This window comes from Lipotes vexillifer, unplaced genomic scaffold (assembly GCF_000442215.2).
Source record: "Lipotes vexillifer unplaced genomic scaffold, Lipotes_vexillifer_v1.1 scaffold1828, whole genome shotgun sequence".
Lineage (NCBI taxonomy): Eukaryota > Metazoa > Chordata > Mammalia > Artiodactyla > Lipotidae > Lipotes > Lipotes vexillifer.
Genome location: NW_006779969.1, coordinates 70,599 through 92,223, shown reverse-complemented (window position 1 = coordinate 92,223; position 21,625 = coordinate 70,599). Strand labels below are relative to the sequence as shown.

Genomic DNA, 21,625 nt, shown 5'->3' with positions numbered 1-21,625 from the left:
TTTCCCTTCATTTTCTCGTTGATGATTCCTTCACTTATAGAGCCAAATTAGTTTGTTTGTCATGTGCGTGTATTTAATACAAGTTTTTGATTGAATTTTTCACCAGAAGTATTTTAAAATTAAATTTCAAGGAGTTAGGATAGTAGTACTTTAATTAGACATATTCAAGCTGGGAAACTAAATTCACATCTTTGTTCCTCAGAGTGCTCTTGACCCAGGGGTTCTGCTAACCGTATCTGAGTTCCACATATTTTTGAAGCCTCTTCTGTTGGCAGAAAGGAATCCCTGGATGATAGACTTGAGTTCCACATATTTTTGAATCCTCTTCTGTTGGCAGAAAGGAATCCCTGGATGATAGACGGACAATTTTTGGAACTGCAAGGACCTTCTTGCAGAAGTATCTTGCAGAAGTAGTCTTTAAACCCAACTGGTTGTAGGAGCAAAATTGAGTTTTTCTCTATTTCTTTACTAACCTCTGTCTCCCCTCTCCCATGAGTTGCTAGGACTTTAACTAACTAGCTTTGATAATATTTTGTTTTACTTTTTTCTTTTAACTTAACTGAAGATAGCCATAATGTTTCATTTTAAAATGGAACCAGTGAATTGAATTTATGAATTTCATGGATCAATACTTTGAATATTTTCCTTTCAGATTCTGGAAGAAGCAACTGAAGAGGAAACAGCACTTCATAATCGAATTATGCCCACTGTGGTTCGTCCCCCAAAACAGCTGCTTCCTGAATCTACACCTGCAGGAAACCAAGAAATGGTGCAGAATTGTTTTAAGCTAGATAATACTGTTGGTGCTCACGTTGTGTCCTCATTTTAAAATATTGCTGCAAGATGAAGTCACATGTCCTTTTTCTAACTCTAATAGAGATATGAATATGTTTACTGCATTTATCAGAAACTACACCTGGTGTGTTGCAGGCCTTCTGTGTAAAACATTGAGATTCAATTCTCAGTACTACTACTTTTTTTCCTATTTACTGAGTGGCTTAGTGCCTTGTGATTTAGATGCATGGTGGTTAAGACTTTTAAATTGCATCTGTATTCCTGGGACTTAATAAAAATAATATGTGAAAGGCTTTATTTTTAGGTTAATTTTTAAATATGTTCCTATTAGTTTATGTTAGAACTTAATATTTTAATATTTCTAGGATAGCAGAATGTTTTAAAATACTCAAGAATATACTTTTTTAAGAAATGAGAGGTGGTAAAGAAGCAATCTTAAAACCTGACTTTGAAATATTCAGAATTCCTTACTGTTTTCCAAGTAATGTTTTGTGGATGAGTAGTTAAAATTTTTTTAGCTTGAGTGTGTTAATGGACTTAATTTATACTATTACTTTATTCTTTTCGTCTTGTTTTATTTTTAGGAGCTGTTTGAACTTCCAGTAAGTGAAGAATGTTTACTTGTTACCTAAGTATATCTTTAAAAAAAATTATTTTTTAATTGAGGTATAGTAGATATACTTGTATATCTGTTTTAATTCTTAAAAAATAATAAATGGTTTGTGCATCTTTTGAAATTACATAGGCTATTTATGAGATAGGAATTGTTCGCCAGTTCCCATTTTCTTCTGCTTTGCAACGTATGAGTGTGGTTGCGAGGGTGCTAGGGGACAGGAAGATGGACGCCTACGTGAAAGGGGCGCCAGAGGTCATTGCCGGTCTTTGTAAACCTGAAACAGGTAAGGAAGCAGCTAGGCTTTGAGTGAGATTCTGTTATTTGTGTAAGCTTGTAGTCACAATTCTAATAATGACCTTTATTTTCTCCTTCTTAAAAGTTCCTGTTGATTTTGAAAAAGTTTTAGAAAATTACACCAAACAGGGCTTCCGTGTGATTGCTCTTGCACACAGAAAATTGGAGTCAAAACTGACATGGCATAAAGTGCAGAATATTAGCAGGTAAGGTTGGTGAATGGTTTTTCTACAGTTTTTCCAATAAAGCATCATAAAAGTCTTGTACAATAATTTATATTCAGTTACTATTTATTTGTTAAATATTTATTGGATATATGCAAATATGTAACAGTTCAATGTTTGTTTTAGGCAGTTGAGATAAAAGTACAACTCTCTGGAGCTACTTTTATTTTATTTTTTTAAAGCTACCTTACCTTTAAAATATTTATTTATTTATTTTTTGGCTGTGTTGGGTCTTCATTGCTGCATGCGGGCTTTCTCTAGTCCTGACGAATGGGGGCTACTCTTCGTTGTGGTGTGCGGGCTTCTCATCATGGTGGCTTCTCTTGTTGGGGAGCACAGGCTCTAGGCACACGGGCTCAGTAGTTGCGGCTTGCAGGCTGTAGAACACAGGCTCAGTAGTTGTGAGAACGGGCTTTGTTACTCGGCGGCATGTGGGATCTTCCCAGACCAGGGCTTGAACCTGTGTCCCCTGCATTGGCAGGCGGGTTCTTAATCACTGCGCTACCAGGGAAGTCCCTCTGGAACTACTTTTAGTTTATTTGTTAGATATTTATTGAGTGCCTGCTATGTGTCAGGCATGTTTTAGGAACATAATTGTTTTTGGTAAACATAATTCTACAGAAGTTTATTTTTCCCCAGTGATCTACAGTTATTCCTTGGTATTTGTAGGGGATTGGCTCCAGGACCTGCCTCACGGATTCAACTGTGGATTTTGTAGTACTGTAGTATTTATTGAAAAAAATCTGTGTGTAAGTGGACCCACACAGTTCAAACTTGTGTTGTTCAAGGGTCACCTGTACTTGCTTTTGCCCAGTAGCTGAAACCAAGTATCATGAGTCACAATAACCACACCCTCCCACCCTCACCCACAAAGGTCAGATGGCCATTACCAGCGTCACGTTTACTTCCAGTTATAGCTATGGGTTTCACATTCAAGGATTGTCACTTTTACCATAACTGATAACAGACCGACCTTTTGAAGATAACACTTGTTTAGGAATGTTTCACGGGGTACCTAGCATTTTGTAAGCAGAAAGAAATATTTATTGGCTATCCTGCTAATTCTGCCTATCAAGTAGCCTTTTCTTCTCACAGCCCTGCCCTGCTGCAGTTGTCTCTAATTCAGGGACTCAGCTCTTTAGTCCAGTCTTTCCTATATCTAATCTGTGTACCACACTGTATCTACAGAGAGCTCTTTAACATTCAAATCTAATACTAGTCTTCTACCTGGAATTCTTATAAATAGCTCCCTATCATCTACTGGCGGAGTTCACAAGCAAGAATATGAATCAGGAAATAAACAACAGAATACATACTTAGTTTAAAAAAAAAAGTAAATGATTCAAACATAATTATCAGAAAAAGACATGCACATGGCCACTGAACACATGAAAGTGATAAGACACTTCAGTCTTGGGGAACTACAGAATTAAACCACAGCAAGACATGACTTCTTTCTTAAGGTTTACAGAATTGAAAAGATTGATGATATCAAGTGTTAGAGAAGGCTCGAGAAAATGTTAACAACATACTGCTACTGCACTATTGTAAATTTGTAAAGAACATGCATAGTACCTATCAAAATCTCAACTTGCTTATAAAATTTAACCCAGCAAGTGCAGTTCTAGGAATCCAGCCTAAAGAAATATTTCCATGTGAGCATAAGGTTCAAATTTAAATAGTATAAATACATATGATAGTGGTTAGATCCTGAAGTATTAATACTTCTGTTAATTATTCTAAGCGCATTATGTGAAAAGGGTAGGACGGTGTTTATAGTACAATCCTGTTTTTCTGGATGAGAACTAAAGGAGTGGTGTGGATAGCCAAATAATAACTAGAAGTAAAAACAACTTTAGGAATTCTACCTATTAAAACAATACTGGGGGAATTTGGTCTAAGCAGGGACGTTTAAAAAAAAAAAAAAAGACAGCGGCAACCAAATGATATGCATGCATATGTGTGATTGGGAGCCACACATGTAAAATATTATACCCTAATTCCTACGAAGGGAACATTAAGGTTGTCTTTCTCTACGGCTTTGCCTTTTACCACCTCTCCTCCCCCACCTTAAAGACTGAGAACTGAGTTGCCTATGGTTCTTGAGCCTGTCTTTCAGGCATCCTCCTGTGCCCTGGACAGGCTGTTCCGTCTGTGCAGTATACCCTACCCTCCCTATCAACCCTTCTCTCTCTCTACTCCCCTTCCTCACCTTTCAACCAAGATCTTCTCTGTGTTTCCATTCTACCTGTAGGAACAGGTTTTGGCATTTCTCTTACAGCTTGAACCTGTATATCTTGAATTGAATATTGTACTGTTCATTAACTAGAGGGCAAGATTTCCATGACCTGTATCATTCCTAGGAGAGTTAGGAAACCAGCTGCAGCCAGAAACTAGAACCTCACAGGAAAATGGTTACAGAGCTTTGACCCAGTAGTTTCACATTGGTACAGCTTTGTGCTTTGAAATGCATTTTCAGGTTTCAAGGCTTATTTCTCCTGTTACCACCAGCAGGATAATTCATATTAAGTTTTCTAACTATTCTTTAATATCTTTACCACTCATTGTATAATTATATAATTTCAAAGATGTTTTAGATTTTGTCGCTGTTTACTTAAGCACCCTTATTTTGAATTTTGTGTAGAAAAACCACTTGGTTATTGCAAGTCTGAAATTTTGGCCCCTATCTTCAAACCCCATTTTCACTATTGAAAAGAATATTTCTGTGATATAATTTTGATAGCTTTAGATTTTTTAAGAATGCAGCTGTCACTGAACAGACTTCATCTCCATCGTAGTGCTGAAGCACATATTATTTTTGCATAATCCCTTTGCTTGCATGTCTGTTTCCCCACAAAAGGGTCTTGAGAGTAGAGATCATGCCTTTTCATCTTTGACTTCCCAGTGATGAGTGTACTACTTGGTGCACGGTAGATGATCAACTATTTGAAGAAATAGCATCTTGAAAACTATTGAATATTAATATTCTAAAAGACCCATCTCTGGATCCTGAGTAGATCTCATTGTTGGACTGCTAATAGTTTTTTTTTTTTTTTATAATTTTTTTTTTTTTCTTTTTTAGATGTTGGGGGTAGGAGTTTATTAATTAATTTATTTATTTTTGCTGTGTTGGGTTTTCGTTTCTGTGCAAGGGCTTTCTCTAGTTGTGGCAAGCGGGGGCCACTCTTCATTGCGGTGCGCGGGCCTCTCACTATCGCAGCCTCTCTTGTTGCGAAGCACAGGCTCCAGACGCGCAGGCTCAGTAGTTGTGGCTCACGGGCCTAGTTGCTCCGCGGCATGTGGGATCCTCCCAGACCAGGGCTCGAACCCGTGTCTCCTGCATTAGCAGGCAGATTCTCAACCACTGCGCCACCAGGGAAGCCCCTGCTAATAGTTTTTGTATCACGCTTCCAGCATCAAGAATTTGATCAAGAGTTTTATAAAATTCCTCAAAGACTTGATAATGAATCCAGTATAACTATTGAATGTGCCTGTGTACAGTTTTTCCTTTTCTGTTAACATTTAAATTAGAGTATATTCGACGGGGAACGGTAAAAAATAGATATATTTTATGGTCATTTATTTTGTAGGTAGGATACAAGATGAATATTCCTTAGTACTAGAAGTATTTAGTGTCTTAGACAAAGATATACATTTCCTAAGGATCTTTATATGCCCATGTTTCAAGGGTAAAATTTAATTTCAAAATGTATTTCTTGGGAATTGTTTTTTCAGATTTAAGTTCATTGAGATCGAACTCAGAAACTTATACATTTATGGTTTATTCAGCATATAAAATGTTTTAATTTATAAGTTTTGGCTATTTTAAATTGCCTTATCGACATAAAATGAACAAATACCTGTTCTCTTGACTAAATCATTAAATTTCTTTCTCTGCAGAGATGCCATTGAGAACAACATGGATTTTATGGGATTAATTATAATGCAGAACAAATTAAAGCGAGAAACCCCTGCAGTACTTGAAGATTTGCATAAAGCCAACATTCGCACTGTCATGGTCACAGGTTAGACTTTATAGAAGGACACACACAGAAAAAAATCGAGTGTGACTCTTAGAGATCAGGTTATCTAATATTGAGGAATGATCAGTTAGTTATAAAAGCATACTTATTACTGTTGATATATAGCTCCATCTAATACTACACTATTATCCTATAACTCAGGTAATTAAATTTATTATATAGTTGCTCCATCTTACATTGCCCTATTTCAGCTCTGAATACTTTTCCAAGATAGAGGACAACTTTACAGTACACTTTGGAGGTCTAGCAAATCTGTATATAATAAGTATAATACAGTAGTGAAAGGCACACTGTAAATATTTAACTGCTCTTTTTTGTTCTCTCTCTTTAATCATATATTTCTTATAGCGGTTGTTTTACTCTGCCTTGTGTTAGTTATTTGTAGATTTGTTTTCTCTATTAGAATATAAGATTCTTGAGGGTTAAGAATATGATTTACTTATTTTGAGACTGTCTATAATTTTTAGAACTGTGCCACATACATGAAAAATGATTAATAGATATTTGTTATAATTATATTTTTATATATAAGATAGTACATTTATCATTGTGTGTAACAGTGAAAAGAGCCATTTTTTGGTTTCTTTCTTGACTGCTACATCTAAATGATTGTCCTGGTGTTTATCATACTGTGATGATCAACAGTTTATTATACTGTGGATAATATTAGATAATTCCTTTCTTAGTCGTATGAAATTGTGGCAGCTCTTAAATTGTTTTTTTCTTAGCAAATAATCAGATTTAAGATATTCACTTTATGGCATTTACGTGTTCAGTAAGACATATGGAAAGAGCTTGTGTACATTTTTATGTTTTAGACTCTGAGATCCATCTAATACCATACTTATTACCAGATAGCTCAAGTGACCAAGTTTATTAGCATCCCAGCAGTTCTTGGTTCTCATGATCCTGCTTCAGAGCACTTTGTCGGTATCACTGGCCCTTGTTTTCCTGCCCTGGACAGAATATGGCATTGTGTCTCAAGAGGATCTGTCAAGTCATAGGAAGACACGCTTGGAAATAGTGTGTGGGAATTGAAGGAAGAGACAATAGTGCCCTTCTGTTCTGGTAGCAGTGGGCTCCCCAGACCTTTGCCTGCCTCTCCTGTACATCTGCATTTTCCTCTCTTCATCTTGTCTTTACAGTGTCTTTAGTTCTTTCCTTTCGTGACTGAGAAGTTGTCTGTCTTGCTTCTCTTTATATCTTGTAAAGATTGTATTCTTGTTACTTTGCTTATCTTTTTGTTTTGTGTAATCTTAACTTTTGTAACTCACTTTTTTCTGTGATGCTACTCTCATATTCTTGTACAGATTACCAGTCACTCCCAGGTTATTTCAACAATATTTATTGAGCACTGTGCCAGGCGTTGAATGGGTACCACTAGTCCATGACTCAAAAAGATTGAGACTGTATTTGTCTTTAAAAGTTGTGGGTGAGAATGTTCTGAATATTTAGTATCTATGTGCTTTTGAATTATTTGAGGCTTCTTTTGATATATATATATATATCCTGATTTTATTATTTTTAAACTCCAAGAGTAAGGACCATACATTAACTTCATTTTGCCCAGCCCAGTAATGGGGACTGTAGTAGATTCTCAGTAAGTACTTGTTGTTTAATGCATTCATGTTTCTGTTGTAATGTTAACGTATTTTCAATATTTTGAAAATTAGGTGACAACATGTTGACTGCTGTCTCTGTGGCCAGAGACTGTGGAATGATACTACCTCAGGATAAAGTTATTATTGCTGAAGCATTACCTCCAAAGGACGGGAAAGTTGCCAAGATAAATTGGCATTATGCAGACACCCTAACACAGAGTAGTGATTCATCAGCAATTGACTCAGAGGTAATATTAAGTAGAATTTTCTTTTACAAAACTTGCTTGTTTTAATTTATTCTGAAAAAATGTGCATTAAAAACACAACAAAAACTCAACAAAAACAGAAGCCTGGGCCATCTCCTCAGAGACTCTGATTCATTAGGACTGGGGCAGATGTAGGTCTCTCAGTGTTTAAATTTTGATATTTAGCCAAAGTTGAGAAGCACAGTTTTAAAGTATAAGAATCCCAAATACTTATCCTATTTTAAAAGTAGTGGTAAATGATGCAAGTGATCCATAATGTTTAGCTCATGGATCATTTCAAACCGAAGCTGATATTTAGCCTCCCTTAAGTTTTATTTTTTAAATACACAATATAGACAGATTACCTTAAAACTGAATTTTCTTTTACTTTCAATAAATGTTAAACATTCAGTTGTCTTGTGTAAAACATCAAATGAAAGAATTTAGTTTTGGATCAAATATATTTAAAATAGGATTGCGTTACTTGGTTTGGCTAAATATTGTTCTGAATGTCTTATACACAGGCTATTCCAATTAAATTGGTCCATGATAACTTAGAGGATCTTCAGGTGACTCGTTATCACTTTGCAATGAATGGAAAATCATTTTCGGTGATATTGGAACATTTTCAAGACCTTGTTCCTAAGGTTAGTGATTTGGGTTATGTATGTGTTCATACAAATACACTGTGAACAGTATTTTAAAGAAATTTGTATTTTTTCCAGTTGATGCTACATGGCACTGTGTTTGCTCGTATGGCACCCGATCAGAAGACACAGTTAGTAGAAGCATTGCAAAATGTAGAGTAAGTATTGGTGGATTTTGTTTTGGTTTTGGTTTTTTTGGGGGCCCTGCTGCAAGGCATGCGGGATCTCAGTTCCCTGACCAGGTATCGAACCCGTGCCCCCTGCAGTGGAAGCACAGTGTCCTAACCACTGGATCGCCAGGGAATTCCCTGTTTTTGTTTTTTTAATGTTTTATGAATTGTAGTTTTGTTTTCAAAACCAGAAAAGTAACTAATATTTCATGTATATAAACTTGCCACCTGTAAGATAGGTAAGTGCCTCTTTAAAAGAGGCTCATCTGCTTATTTATTTAGGTAAAGTACAATATCCACCATTCCTTTTCTAGGTGATATCCATGAGGATATCATTCACTCTTGAATGATCGAAGTGATGTTATACTTTTAGTAACTAATTATGTTTCACGTTTTTAAGGGAGAAATCTTTACTGATAGCCTTAAAAGTAAGTGTACTAAAGACTAGGCAGGCCCAATCTTTGCTCTAAACATTAGGAAACTGAGATGCCACAATGATAAACTAATGGTTGCCCATCTTGTGACAGTACTGGAGCAGTGACCCAGGTCATTTGACTTGCAGGCTGGCGCTGTTCGCAAAGCAGCATGCCTGTGGTCATTGTAATGAAAAGATTCATTAGTCCCATTGGGGGAATCAGGGTCTGTCAGCTCTTCAAAATACTGTGTTGGAGGAAATCTTAAGTTAAAAGTTGTATGTTTTTAGAAATTAATCAAAATCTTAACATAATTTTTGTTTCCTAGTTACTTTGTTGGGATGTGCGGTGATGGGGCAAATGATTGTGGTGTAAGTATAGATTTTGTGATTTGTAGTTCTTTCTGTGGCCTAAATCACATGCACAAAACTCAAGTAATTTTATTCTTCAAACCATTAGGCTCTGAAGAGGGCACATGGAGGCATTTCCTTATCAGAGCTCGAGGCTTCGGTGGCATCTCCCTTTACCTCCAAAACTCCTAGTATTTCCTGTGTGCCAAACCTTATCAGGTAGTATACATTGAAAAACTTCCCATTATCTTTTTGTAGCTTGCTCTAAGAATATAGAAACAAAAAAAAAGTCATAGAAAATAATTTGAATTTGTTTTAATGGTATGTTAGTGTATTTGTTCTATAAATCTTTAGCAACAGATTGATTGCTACTCCTCATTTCTTCCAGTTCTGCTTTGGCTAAGTTCTTTTGGTAGAAAAGTGCTTTGTTGTAACGGTTGAATGTTGATGTTCATCTGTCAAGATATAATTGTGGTTTGGAGGAGGCATTTCAAATACTTCTGTTCACATGCCAACATTTGTTTTCACAGGGAAGGCCGTGCTGCTTTAATGACTTCCTTCTGTGTGTTTAAATTTATGGCTTTGTACAGCATTATACAGTACTTCAGTGTTACTCTGCTGTATTCTGTGAGTACTGACATTGCTAACAGAGATGGTGTTTGAATTAAGATATTGAGCATATATGTTTCAGTTTGAATGCATCCATTAATTGTGGAACTTAAATAACTAGCATCTGTAAATATTCCTTTAGTTTACTATATTTCGAGTAGCAAATTGAAAATCTCATTAATCTGGAATAGCATTTTCCTTAAGGCCAACAACTGTGGATTCAGCCTTGTGAATGAAAGATGATTGTATTCTTTTTTTGCCTTTAGTGCAGATTGGACATCTTTTTAAGGACTCTTCAAAATGTCAAGCTGTGACATACTTTAGAATTGCAGTTAACTTTGCTATCCATTTATAAGGAAAGGCCAGAATGAGAAAAGATGTTTCAGCTGTAGTTTTAGGACTTTTAGGACTTGTATAAACAAGTGATATCCCTAGGTACTCCATAGGTTTTGTAGTTGAAGTGATCTCACTTTAGATTTTTCTCTAAATGAACATTGGTGAGATCCCAAGGAGTCTTTGTGAAACTATCCCCTTTTACCATTTGTGGAAAGTATCAGGCGGGGTGGTGTTAGATATTAAGGAAGCTTCAGGATACTAATTTTCAAGAATGTCCAAACTTTGTGAGTAGAAGTTTGTGTTTTCTTTTTGCCAAAAAACTTTTAAAGTTTTTATTGAATGAATTTTTTGGAGCTACTTTTTATACTAATATATTAAATTGAATTTTGCAAGTATGTTATATTTCACTAATTTAAAGGCAAATCTGTTCATTTTTTAAGCATGTCCAAGTGTCATTTTGAAGTTGTCATTTAAAACCAGGGAGGAAAAATCTAATAAAACCAGAGGGAAATGGTATAAAAGTGGTGCTATAAAAACAGTTCCTGAACACTAACTATTTTTTAAAAATCCCTTCTCTAGATCTTAAGTAACCTAGGAGACTTCCAGTTTCTCTTCATTGATCTGGCAATCATTTTGGTAGTGGTATTTACAAGTGAGTATTTTGCTTTGTTATTGTTTTTAAAGCATACGAAATTCTGATGTGGCTCATTAAACTTTGGTAAATTTACATGAACAGTTGTAACACAGTGCATATCTCTCCATTTTCCCTGTAAGTATGTTCTTTTATTAGTGGTAATTTATATTTTGCCCCATTTGTTTTATTATTTCTCCATTTTTTCTGAAATATTTGAGAATATGTTTATGTTATCATGACCCTTTGCCTCTGAATGTTTTAGTATATATTGCCCTAAACAAAGTCATTTTCTTACACAGCTGAACACAGTTATAATGATCAAGAAATTTAACACTGATACAATTTTACCTAATCCATACCCATATTCAGGTTTGTTATGTGTTCCAGTAAGGTCCCTTATACCTATTTCGCCCCCCTAGTCCCTAGCCCAGGATCTAGTCTAGGCTCATAAATTTCATTTAGTTATCATATCTCTTTTGTCATCTTTAATCCAGAATAGTATGTCAGCCTTTTGGCGGGAGGCTTCTTGACGTTGACCTTTATGAAAGAAGATAATCCAGTTACCCGAGTTTGTCTGATGTATTCTCATTAGACTCAGGCTATGCATTCTTGGCAGGAATACCAAAGAAGTGATGCTGTGTCCTCCTGAGTACATCATATAAGGAGACCAGACGTTGATTTGTTTCAGTATTGGTGATGTTAACATCAAAATAAATAATAATGGTAATGAGATATGATCTATTTAATCAAATGAAAATTCATAAGTCCATAGTGGAAATAAATAAGTGATTGGGAGAGAAGGGAAAGCTCTTCCTTACAGTAAAATGCTAACTAATAATACAGAAGGAATGATTGGCTTATACTATGGAAAGACCCTTGTCTTACTGACATCTTAGGCCGGCTACGTCTTCACTGTGGGGGACTATTGTGTGTGTCATAGGATGCTTACCAGTATCTCTGGCCTCTACCCACTGGATGCCAGTAACACTCCCCCATTTGTGACACCCAGAAATATCTCCAGACATTGCCATATGTTCTCTGGGGGCCAAAATCACTTTGGTTGAGAACCACTGAGTTTGACAGTCTTTAGTGGATGCTACAACTAGTGAATGAAAGTTGATAAGGAACAGGATTTTTACACAGTCTTAGTATCTTTCTACAAATTACTTATTAATTACAAAGAGAAAAATAGAAACGCTACAGTGGAGAAACTTGGTGGAACACCTTAATAAGCGATCAGAGCCTTTTTTTTTTATGTTACTGTTATGTAACCTTTGTACTGATATTAAACCTTTGTTAATATCTTCTTAAGAGGAAGAAATATGTATTATTTTAACTGTAGCTTTGCAATTAAAGATTCAGAAATAAACATACAAGGGTGGTGATGATATATGCTAATATTTACTATTCTTTTTACTTGTACTAGTGTTTCCTTTGAATTTCAATAGACTAATGTAAAAAGTACTCCTGAGCCATTTTTGTAAAAGCCTAAATTGTTTACTTTTACAGATTATTTAGATATGTATAGCACCTGGCTTGTTTTTTGGACATTTCTCATGCTAAATATTTGTTAGAGAAAAACAGGGTTTTTTTCCCCTAAATGTTCCTAAATGAATCTGACAGATGAATTTAGATATAAACCTTTCCTCTCTTTCTTCTCAATGTAGTGAGTTTAAATCCTGCCTGGAAGGAACTTGTGGCACAAAGACCACCTTCAGGTCTTATATCTGGGGCCCTTCTCTTCTCCGTCTTGTCTCAGATTATCATCTGCATTGGATTTCAATCTTTGGGGTTTTTTTGGGTCAAGCAGCAGACGTGGTATAAGGAATCGCATCCACATTCAGAGTAAGTTGGTCAATCCATTAAAAAGTGTGTGTAAAATGTATGTAATATATATGCATGCAAAAATAAGTTTTAAATTTATGTAAAAATTGCATGCAGCTTGACTAAGCACTTAAATAATTTGGCCTGTATTTGACTTTATCTGTAGGAAGGTGGTCAGGCCAGGTCCTAATCACTACCAAGATGGGGACATTGGACGAGTTTCTTAATTTGCTGCTGAGCGTTGCTTTCCTTATCTGTAAAATAAGAAAGTTGAAATTAATCACTAGCGTCTCTTCTAAACCCAGAATGTTTGTGTTCCTAACTTGTCTATCCCCAGTTTGGGAAATGACATTTAAAACCTAAAAAAATTTAAGTAAAGGTATTAAGTGGGTCTTTTATTTGTTTATGGGCAGAGTGTTTTCCAGTTCACAAATTGTGATAACATTATTTTAATCAATTACACATAGGTAAACACAAGGTGTGTTTACCTTTACTATGCTAATATTACTCCCCAAATTTAAAGAATGGGGAAAGGGTTAAGTAAGAGAGGCTTATTAATTAATGACGTTTCTTTCTTGTAATTTTTTAATTGATTGGAATGTGACTAGAAAGAAAAACTGGTTTCCTTTGGGAAACATATTGTGTTTACTAATATAAAATCTTTTGTGTGTGTTTTAGTACACAGGAAGCTTTTAATACAACAGGAAGCCTATATGGGAATTCTTCACATTTGTACAATGAAACCAATCCTGATAGACATAATATAGAAAATTATGAAAATACCACAGTGTTTTTTATCTCCAGTTTTCAGTACCTCATAGTGGCAATTGCCTTTTCAAAAGGAAAACCCTTCAGGCAACCTTGCTACAAGAATTGTAAGTTTGGCATTTATTGTGATTCCCATCCTGCTTCCCTTCTTTAAAAGTAATGCAAGAGTAGAGTTAAAACTGTCCTTTCAAAGTAAAATAGATCTTCACAAATAGAATGAACCTAGTGATTTAGATGTTTACTGTCTTGATTTATTCTCATGGTAGCTGCCACCCTAAGTTTAAAATTAAAGCCAGCAGTTCTAAACATTCCTGGTTTTCACATCCTATTACTTCTGGCTCCAACTTTTATTTTTACAACCCATTGCAAGGAGAGTTAGAATTAGAAGCAGGAACAGAGGTTCCTCAGTTGGAACAGTGGGTATTATACTTTCCTTCTGGGTGGTCTGCATAGCACCAGCTGTCTTTTCTCATTTTTGACACTGTTCCAGCCAGTATTCACCTGGAATTCTTCATTTCTGTCACCTTTGCATCCACCACACTTAAGGGGCCAGTAGAATGGAGGCTTGTGCCTATGTAAGCTTGTCTGCCTGTGGCAATAGGAGATAGCATATTTTGATTGATTACAATTAGGTTTTTTGGGGGGAAAAAATTATTCACTATATGTAAATTGCTAGTTTTAAAAATTTGAGAGTATACTAATTAATATGGAATAACTTAAAAGTTTTTTTCACATAAAACTGTAGACTTTTGCAGTATCTTGGGATGAGTAGTAATTCTTTTGCTGTAAAGAAATGCCAGTGTTCTAGTTGGCAGAGTGTCAGGCCACAGGTTTTGGTGTGTTACAGGGGTGATAACTGCTCACATCTCTATCTCATGTTAGAGTTAACAAAGCATATTCACATATGTTTTCTTATTTAGTCTTTACTTCTACCCTCTGGTTTGTAGGGAAGGTTTTATTACTTTATATTTTGGACAGGTAAGACTGTTTAAAAATATAAGTGCTGATAATAATTGAAATCTGTTTTTTCTCTTTTTTAAAAAGGACTGATATTTCTTATCTAATAAATGGAGGCTGTATTACTGAGAGTCATATTAAAACCATGGGGGACAAAAAGCCTTTAATAGAAGGTTTATCACTGTACTTTTAAGAGAACTTCATAACTTAAGTTACCTTATTATAAGGTGAACTTAAAACATGTATATCAACCTTAATATTTTTAGTTCAATATTTTTAAATTTTAAGGAAATATTGAGCATGCCCAGGGGTAGCTAAAACATCTATCAAAGAACAAAACTTTCTTTACATGAAGAAAACTGGTGTTCAGACTTGTTGATAATAAGTAAGAGAAGCTGCACCAGGAAAGTTAATTTAGAGGTCTAAGTAAATCCACCCTATCCATACTTCTCCAATTAAGAAAAAGAAAGAGACTATTAGTTGCCTATTTTTTAAACACATCTTTCATATTATTTGGGGAAACTTCCAAAAAAAAGGCTCAAATATTTTGATTTCCTATTTAATTTCAAATTGATTTAAATAAACTCAATTGTTGATGGCTGGACTGTTTTTTTTTTTTTTTAAACGTGTTAAAACTTATATTTTAGTAGAAATATAGCCACAAAACCTTTGTCTTTACTATAAGCAGCTTGTGCATGTCTGTCAGTGCATACAGAAGTGCATGCTGTCACTAAAACATGCCTCCTGGAAAATACAATAGGAACAGGAAAGTCAACATATACATACATTGTGATTTTCACATCCTGTCTGTCTGTCTGTCTTTCTGTCATTGAAGTCTCCTGATCTTGGAATGTAGTAAAGAAGGAAAAATAGAGAAGAAAGTAAGAAATGACAGAAGTAAAGTATTACTGTATAAAGTGATATACAATGTAAAGTATAAATACAGATGGAAAAGAGTGGGGAAAAGGTTAAGGCTTTCCTTGAGCTTTCCTTTTGTCCTGCTCAGTAGACAGTTAACAGGTCTTCACTGGGACCTGCTAGTTGCTCTTCTCAATATCTAAACAGTGTAATGTATTCAGTCTATCTTGAGGTGATTATTTTTAAGAATTAACCTCAATCTTAGGCATTTAAGGCATTATAGAGTGTTTTGCTGTCTTCTAGTGGTTCAATTTAATCTAAGTAAAACCTTATTTCAGCCTGTGGTTACCCATTTTTAACTTTAGCTTAGCCCAGTTATATTTTCTCGTTTGACTATGCTATCATTTCAGGGGCCATGATCATACATACTTAGTTCTAACACTCTCTCTCAACTAGATGTGATTTCTTGAGATCTGGCTTCAATTTTTGCTACAGTTTTTTTTATTTGATCCCTATAATTTACTGCTTGTGAAATCCAGGTTCTTTCTCAGTTTATGAAGGCATTATTACTGACATGCCAGTATCCTTCCTGTTCAGGCCTATGTATCTTTTTTTTTTTTTTTTTTTGCGGTACGCGGGCCTCTCACTGCTATGGCCTCTTCCGTTGCGGAGCACAGGCTCCGGACGCGCAGGCTCAGTGGCCATGGCTCACGGGCCCAGCCGCTCCGTGGCATGTGGGATCTTCCCAGACCGGGGCACGAACCTGTGTCCCCTGCATCGGCAGGCGGACTCCCAACCCCTGAGCCACCAGGGAAGCCCAGGCCTATGTATCTTTTGCCTGTTCACCTGCCATGCCTGAATTGGTTGGAGCAGATACCTAGAGGTCCTGCAGAATAAGGTGGGCTTTGAAAGACAAGTAACTCAGTAAGGAAGGAGGGAATAGAAGTACGAAAGACTTGAAATCTGTGTTATAGATCAGGCAGTCCTGGTTAGTATTTTTGAGGAAGGAACAAGAGAGGTATATATCAGAGCCATGGACAAGTATTGCGGATTTATTTACTCCATGTAGGTTTTTATTTTTGAGTCACTTAACTAAGGGGAATATGAAGGAAATCCTTTATAGTGCCTTATTTTGATGCCATATTCCATCAAAAGGAACTGGTATCATTAGAAGAACAATTCTGTGATGCCATAGCTGGGATGTATGTAATAATAACTTAAATCTACTGTTTCCTCCAGGATCATCACCATATCCCCATTTTATAGTTAAAATAATTTGACTCTGAATGACTCGTTGATGTTCACATAGCTTTGTGGCAGCATCTGAAATAGAAGCTAATTCTTTATCTTGTGGAACATTCTCCCTCAGCCGCCAGTCACCACCAACACAGAATTTGTTTTGATAGCTGTCTTCTGGTGAAGAGCATTCCTTGCACTTCAGTACGATCACTAAGGAATCACTGACCATGCCAGGAGAATCCCGGAGTTGAGAGCACAGTCTACTAGAAACTCATACCTCTCCAAAATGAATCCCTGACTTTTCCATTCTTGGTTGAAATCCTTACTGATTTTTTTCATTTTGGTGGTTATCTAAATCTGCCAGCCATCCACCTCCCCTGTCAGATTCCTTTGAATAGTGCCTCTTTTTCTCCCCTGGCTAAACAAAGGAAAGATTCAGTTATTTATTTTTTCCTTCAAATGGAAATCTTGGCAGATTTTTAGAGGTGTGATCAAAGTGGGTGGTTATAGGAGAAGGACAGATGAAAAGTTGAGAAATACTGTTGAGGTAGATGTAAAAAGTTTTTGAGCTGGAGTAAAAAAAAAATTTTTTTCTGGTAACATGTCAGGACTAGATTGCAAGTCTGTTTTTGCTTATCGTTATAAAAATGCAATAGGATTTGAAAAACATTCAATAGGGGCTATTACTTTATTGAAACAAAACCTTTTCTGTCTCTCTTTGGGATTTATATTCTGACATTTTTTTTTTTTGGGTCCTTTTTCTGATTTAGTCTTTGTGTGTGTGTGCTTGTGTGTGTGTGTTCATGTACTTCCAACTAGCACTTTCCGAACAATTTTTCTTTAACTGACTATATAGATATTTGAATGGCTATATAACATGTATTACTTTCATTGCTGCATTTATTGAATAGAATGTTGTATCCCCTGTTTGAAAATTATTTTTTATTATTTGGTGAAATTTTTATTTTTATTTTTTGGCCGCCCCGCACAGCATGTGGGATCTTAGTTCCCTGACCAGGGATCAAACCCACGCCCCCTGCAGTGGAAGCTCAGTCTTAAACACTGGACCGCCAGGGAAGTCCCATCCTGTTTGCAATTTAGTAGAATGTTGGAAAAGATAAAAATCTAGAAAAAAATTTCTTTTTTATCTAAGTGGGTTCCAAATTTTTCATCCTGTTGGTCAGTGGCTCATAGTAAAAGAGTTTCCCCACGTTTGGCATGAATGTTAGTATAACTCAGTCTAAGCTTCTAGAACGATAAATATATATATAAAACAATAAACATATATATATATATAAAACACAGTATTGTTTCTATAGAATAATAACTGTTGGCCTATAGTTTTCAACTGATGGATTAACAAATTTCATATTTACAAATGACTCCCACATTTAAAAATATTGAGACCCCTTCCTTCATTTACAATCTGTAAATAATATGTTAAACTTCTTTATCATGAAGTCTGAAGGCTTCATGATAAAGTTTTGGTTACATGTGGTCATAGTAAAGTTTGAGTTTTGAAGCCGACCTCAAATAGGAACTTAGAAATAAATATCCAGACCAAAGAAAAAAGGCGGGAAAAGTTGGGGTCTGTCAATATAATTGAGACTATTTCTGAGCCCTCTCCACCCCCATGGCTTGTTACATAAGGGTGTGCTTTTATAGTGCATGTGAATGCATGTATGTACACAGTTAACAAAATGTACACAGTTAACAAAATGAGCAGGGAGTTTTATTTTTGAGTTAGGAAAGTGATACAAAGTGCTGATGGATGGAATTTACCATCCCTACCTACCACAGCAAGCCACAGGGTTAGCCCACATTTAAAGTAGCAGATCAACTCAGTTTCTGGGTTTTAGCTAGCATTTTCTGTGGAAATATTTTCACAGAGGAAATTATGAAAAAGTGGGATTCACTGAACAGAAATATACTTAGGTTCAACTTAGAGTGCCTCTGTTTAGGATTATAACATAACTAATACTGAGAATAAATGTTATCAGCATTTTTACAATCAATTGTCTTTGCATGTATGTTTTAAATGATAATCTAATTTTGCCATACGTAGTCTAGTCTCCTATTTGTGAATTATAGATTGGCTTGGTTGTCTTATAAAGTAGGTATCTATCTGTGAGATACACAAATAAATATTCATAAAGGTCTGTCTCTTATTTTTTATAAATGCTGTTTATTTTCACATTACATAAATAAATCCTTTGGGCCTGCGTGATGTATCATACTCTAGGAAATATCATAGAGCACACATTTTATATACTTCATCAACCTGAATAGAAGTATTTAAAACCAAATTTAAGATCGACAGTATACCAGTATGTGCCTTTTTATTTAAAGGAACTCCCTAATTTAATTGTTTTACTTTCTGTTTCAGATTTTTTTGTTGTGTCTCTGATTATTTTGTATGTTTTCATATTATTCATCATGTTGCATCCAGTTGCCTCTGTTGACCAGATTCTTCAGGTAAGACTTAAGCACATCAATTATTACTGATTGTCTGAGGAGTAATAGGATCTGGGATAGCAGTGGTAAATAAGACAGTAGTGGAAAATGACACATCAGTATCACCTAGCCAAATGAGACTTCTGGGTGATTGCTAGGGCTTAAGATCTATCCCCCTCCTCTGCTCTTATGTTACTGGGGAAAGAAACTAGACTGTCTTTGTTTCTTTTTTCCAGGATCTCTTCTTTCCTAATTTTCGAAGATCCAGTTATATTAACCCAAAGGGAGCATAATTAAAACAGCAGCCTTTATTGACTACCTGATATTTTTCTTTCCTGTTTCTTCAGTCTTTGCTTCTAGTTCCATTTCCCTTTGTCCACAAACAAATTAAAAGTCCCTTGGGTCTTTAAAAATAAAAGAACATTGATTCCATTATTTGACCCGTTCCTTACCAACCTACTTCTTGAGTAGTCTGCATGTGCTGCCTCATCACGTGCTGTCCATTGAGTTCTTTATTCTCGTTCTCATTAAAAACTTAATGAAAGATGAAATACTTGTTTTATACAAATGAATATGCATACACGTTTAAGTTGTTAACCACAATAGCAATAAAATAATACCTAGGAGTCCAACATGTAACCTAAAAAAAAGGTAGCATTACCAACACCAGTAAGGCTCTATTGTGCACCTTTCTCCAAACACCCAGAGGGAACCACTACCTCATTGTCTTACTTTTCACTATACCATATATGTATGAAGTCTTAAAAGATAGTTTTGCTTACTTTTGAACTTTATGAAAATGGTATCTGGTAATCGCTGTTTTACTGTGACTTGCTTTTTCCCAAAAGCCTTATTATGATGCTGCATGCATTTCATTTTCATTCTATATAGTATTCCATTACAGGAATATACCATAATTCACTTCTCAGTTCTCTACTGGTAAATAACTGGATTGTTTATAGACTTTTCCTGAATTAATGGTCCTGATGTAAACATTCTTATACACGTCTCTTAGTGTAAGGGAGTGAGTAACATCAAAGAGTTCATCCCAAGTACAAGCAGCAAGGGGGTGTTACAGTGCTGTTGAGAATTTAAAACCAGCAATAAAGCCCACTAAACCGTCCATCTGCTAGAAATATCACCTTGTCAAGGGAATTCTAAACAATGTCAGTGGTAAAATACTCCTTCCGTTACCACCTGCCCTGCCTTGGCATACCACTAGGGCAGACTGTCTTCTGCTGTGTTCTGGTATAAGTTTGAGCATGTGCTCTTTAGCTTTCTGAGGTTCCAGTTGTTTTCCAGAGTGATTATACCAGTTTATACTTCCATCAGTGTATGAGATTTTTTGTTCCACATCTTTGCCAATGTTTGTCTAGTGGGTGTAAAGTGTGATATGACTTTGTAAGTAATTTTGATATATGGTTGGATAGGACCCCTATCCCCACCTCACATTGTTCATCATGATCTTTTTGGCTGTTCCTGAGCTTATCCTCCTCCGTATACATTTTAAGTTTATACCAGGATAAGCCCTTTTGGAATTTTTATTAGAATTACACTGGGTTTATCAAAAAATTGAGGGGGAGAATATCTCTATTTCTTCAGAATATCTTTCTCCCTAAAGATTTTTTTTTTTTTTTTTTTTAAAGAAGATGTTGGGTGGTAGGAGATTATTAATTTATTTATTTTTGCTGTGCTGGGTCTTCGTTTCTGTGCGAGGGCTTTCTCTAGTTGTGGCTTGAGGGGGCCACTCTTCCTTGCGGTGTGTGGGCCTCTCACTGTCACGGCCTCTCTTGTTGCGGAGCACAGGCTCCAGACGTGCAGGCTCAGTAGTTGTGGCTCATGGGCCTAGTTGCTCCGCGGCATGTGGGATCCTCCCAGACCAGGGCTTGAACCCGTGTCCCCTGCATTAGCAGGCAGATTCTCAACCACTGTGCCACTAGGGAAGCCCTCCCTAAAGGTTTTTATACATGTTTTGGTTAGATTTATTCCTGTAGTATTATGGTTTTTGTTCCTCTGATAAGTCTCTGTTTAAAATTGCATTTTATAGTCCTTTTATGCTGGTGGAAGCAGTGCAGTTATTTTGGATATTCATCTCGTATCCATCAGCCTTGTCAAACTTTATTCTTAAAATTTTTAGATTCTCTAGGATTTTGTTTTAGACAGTTATCTATAAATAGTGACTTTTTTTATTTCTGACATTTCAGTCCTTAGTCCTTCTATGTGTTTTTCATGTCTGTTAACCACACGAATGTTGGTGTGATAGTGATGTACTTGTCCTGTTCCTGACTCTACAGGGAGTGTTCCTAGTATTTCACCACTGGATATATTGTGGGCTGTAGGTTTCTGGTATATACTCATTATCGGGTTGAGGAAGCTTATTTCTATGGTGGTGTTAACATAAATAGACGTTTAATTTTATCTAATGCTTTTTCTACAGCTGTTGAAATGATCACATAGTGTTTCTTCCAGGAGAATGTGGTGAATTACAGTTGACTGATATTCAAATGTTGAACCAACACTGCATTCCTAGTATAAATCCAACTTGGTC

The 21,625-nt window shown here is 35.8% G+C and overlaps 1 protein-coding gene across 2 annotated transcripts in view; it reads left to right on the top strand.

Moving 5' to 3' along the window:
* Window positions 1–21,625, top strand: part of ATP13A3 (ATPase 13A3) — a 63,628-nt gene that overhangs the window by 26,851 nt on the left and 15,152 nt on the right. The window contains exons 16-30 of one of the 2 annotated variants that reach the window (XR_456984.1): window positions 653–769; window positions 1,380–1,397; window positions 1,541–1,694; window positions 1,791–1,911; window positions 5,830–5,954; window positions 7,646–7,821; window positions 8,343–8,465; window positions 8,544–8,623; window positions 9,377–9,419; window positions 9,508–9,617; window positions 9,929–10,025; window positions 10,923–10,995; window positions 12,645–12,830; window positions 13,491–13,676; window positions 19,010–19,098. Coding sequence is in view for 1 of the 2 variants with exons in the window: in XM_007453141.1 (XP_007453203.1) it covers window positions 653–769; window positions 1,380–1,397; window positions 1,541–1,694; window positions 1,791–1,911; window positions 5,830–5,954; window positions 7,646–7,821; window positions 8,343–8,465; window positions 8,544–8,623; window positions 9,377–9,419; window positions 9,508–9,617; window positions 9,929–10,025; window positions 10,923–10,995; window positions 12,645–12,822; window positions 13,480–13,676; window positions 19,010–19,098 (1,701 nt within the window). In the remaining variant the exon portion in view is untranslated. Of the gene's footprint in view, window positions 1–652; window positions 770–1,379; window positions 1,398–1,540; window positions 1,695–1,790; window positions 1,912–5,829; window positions 5,955–7,645; window positions 7,822–8,342; window positions 8,466–8,543; window positions 8,624–9,376; window positions 9,420–9,507; window positions 9,618–9,928; window positions 10,026–10,922; window positions 10,996–12,644; window positions 12,831–13,479; window positions 13,677–19,009; window positions 19,099–21,625 lie in introns of both variants that reach the window. The other variant, XM_007453141.1, reaches the window with a different exon arrangement.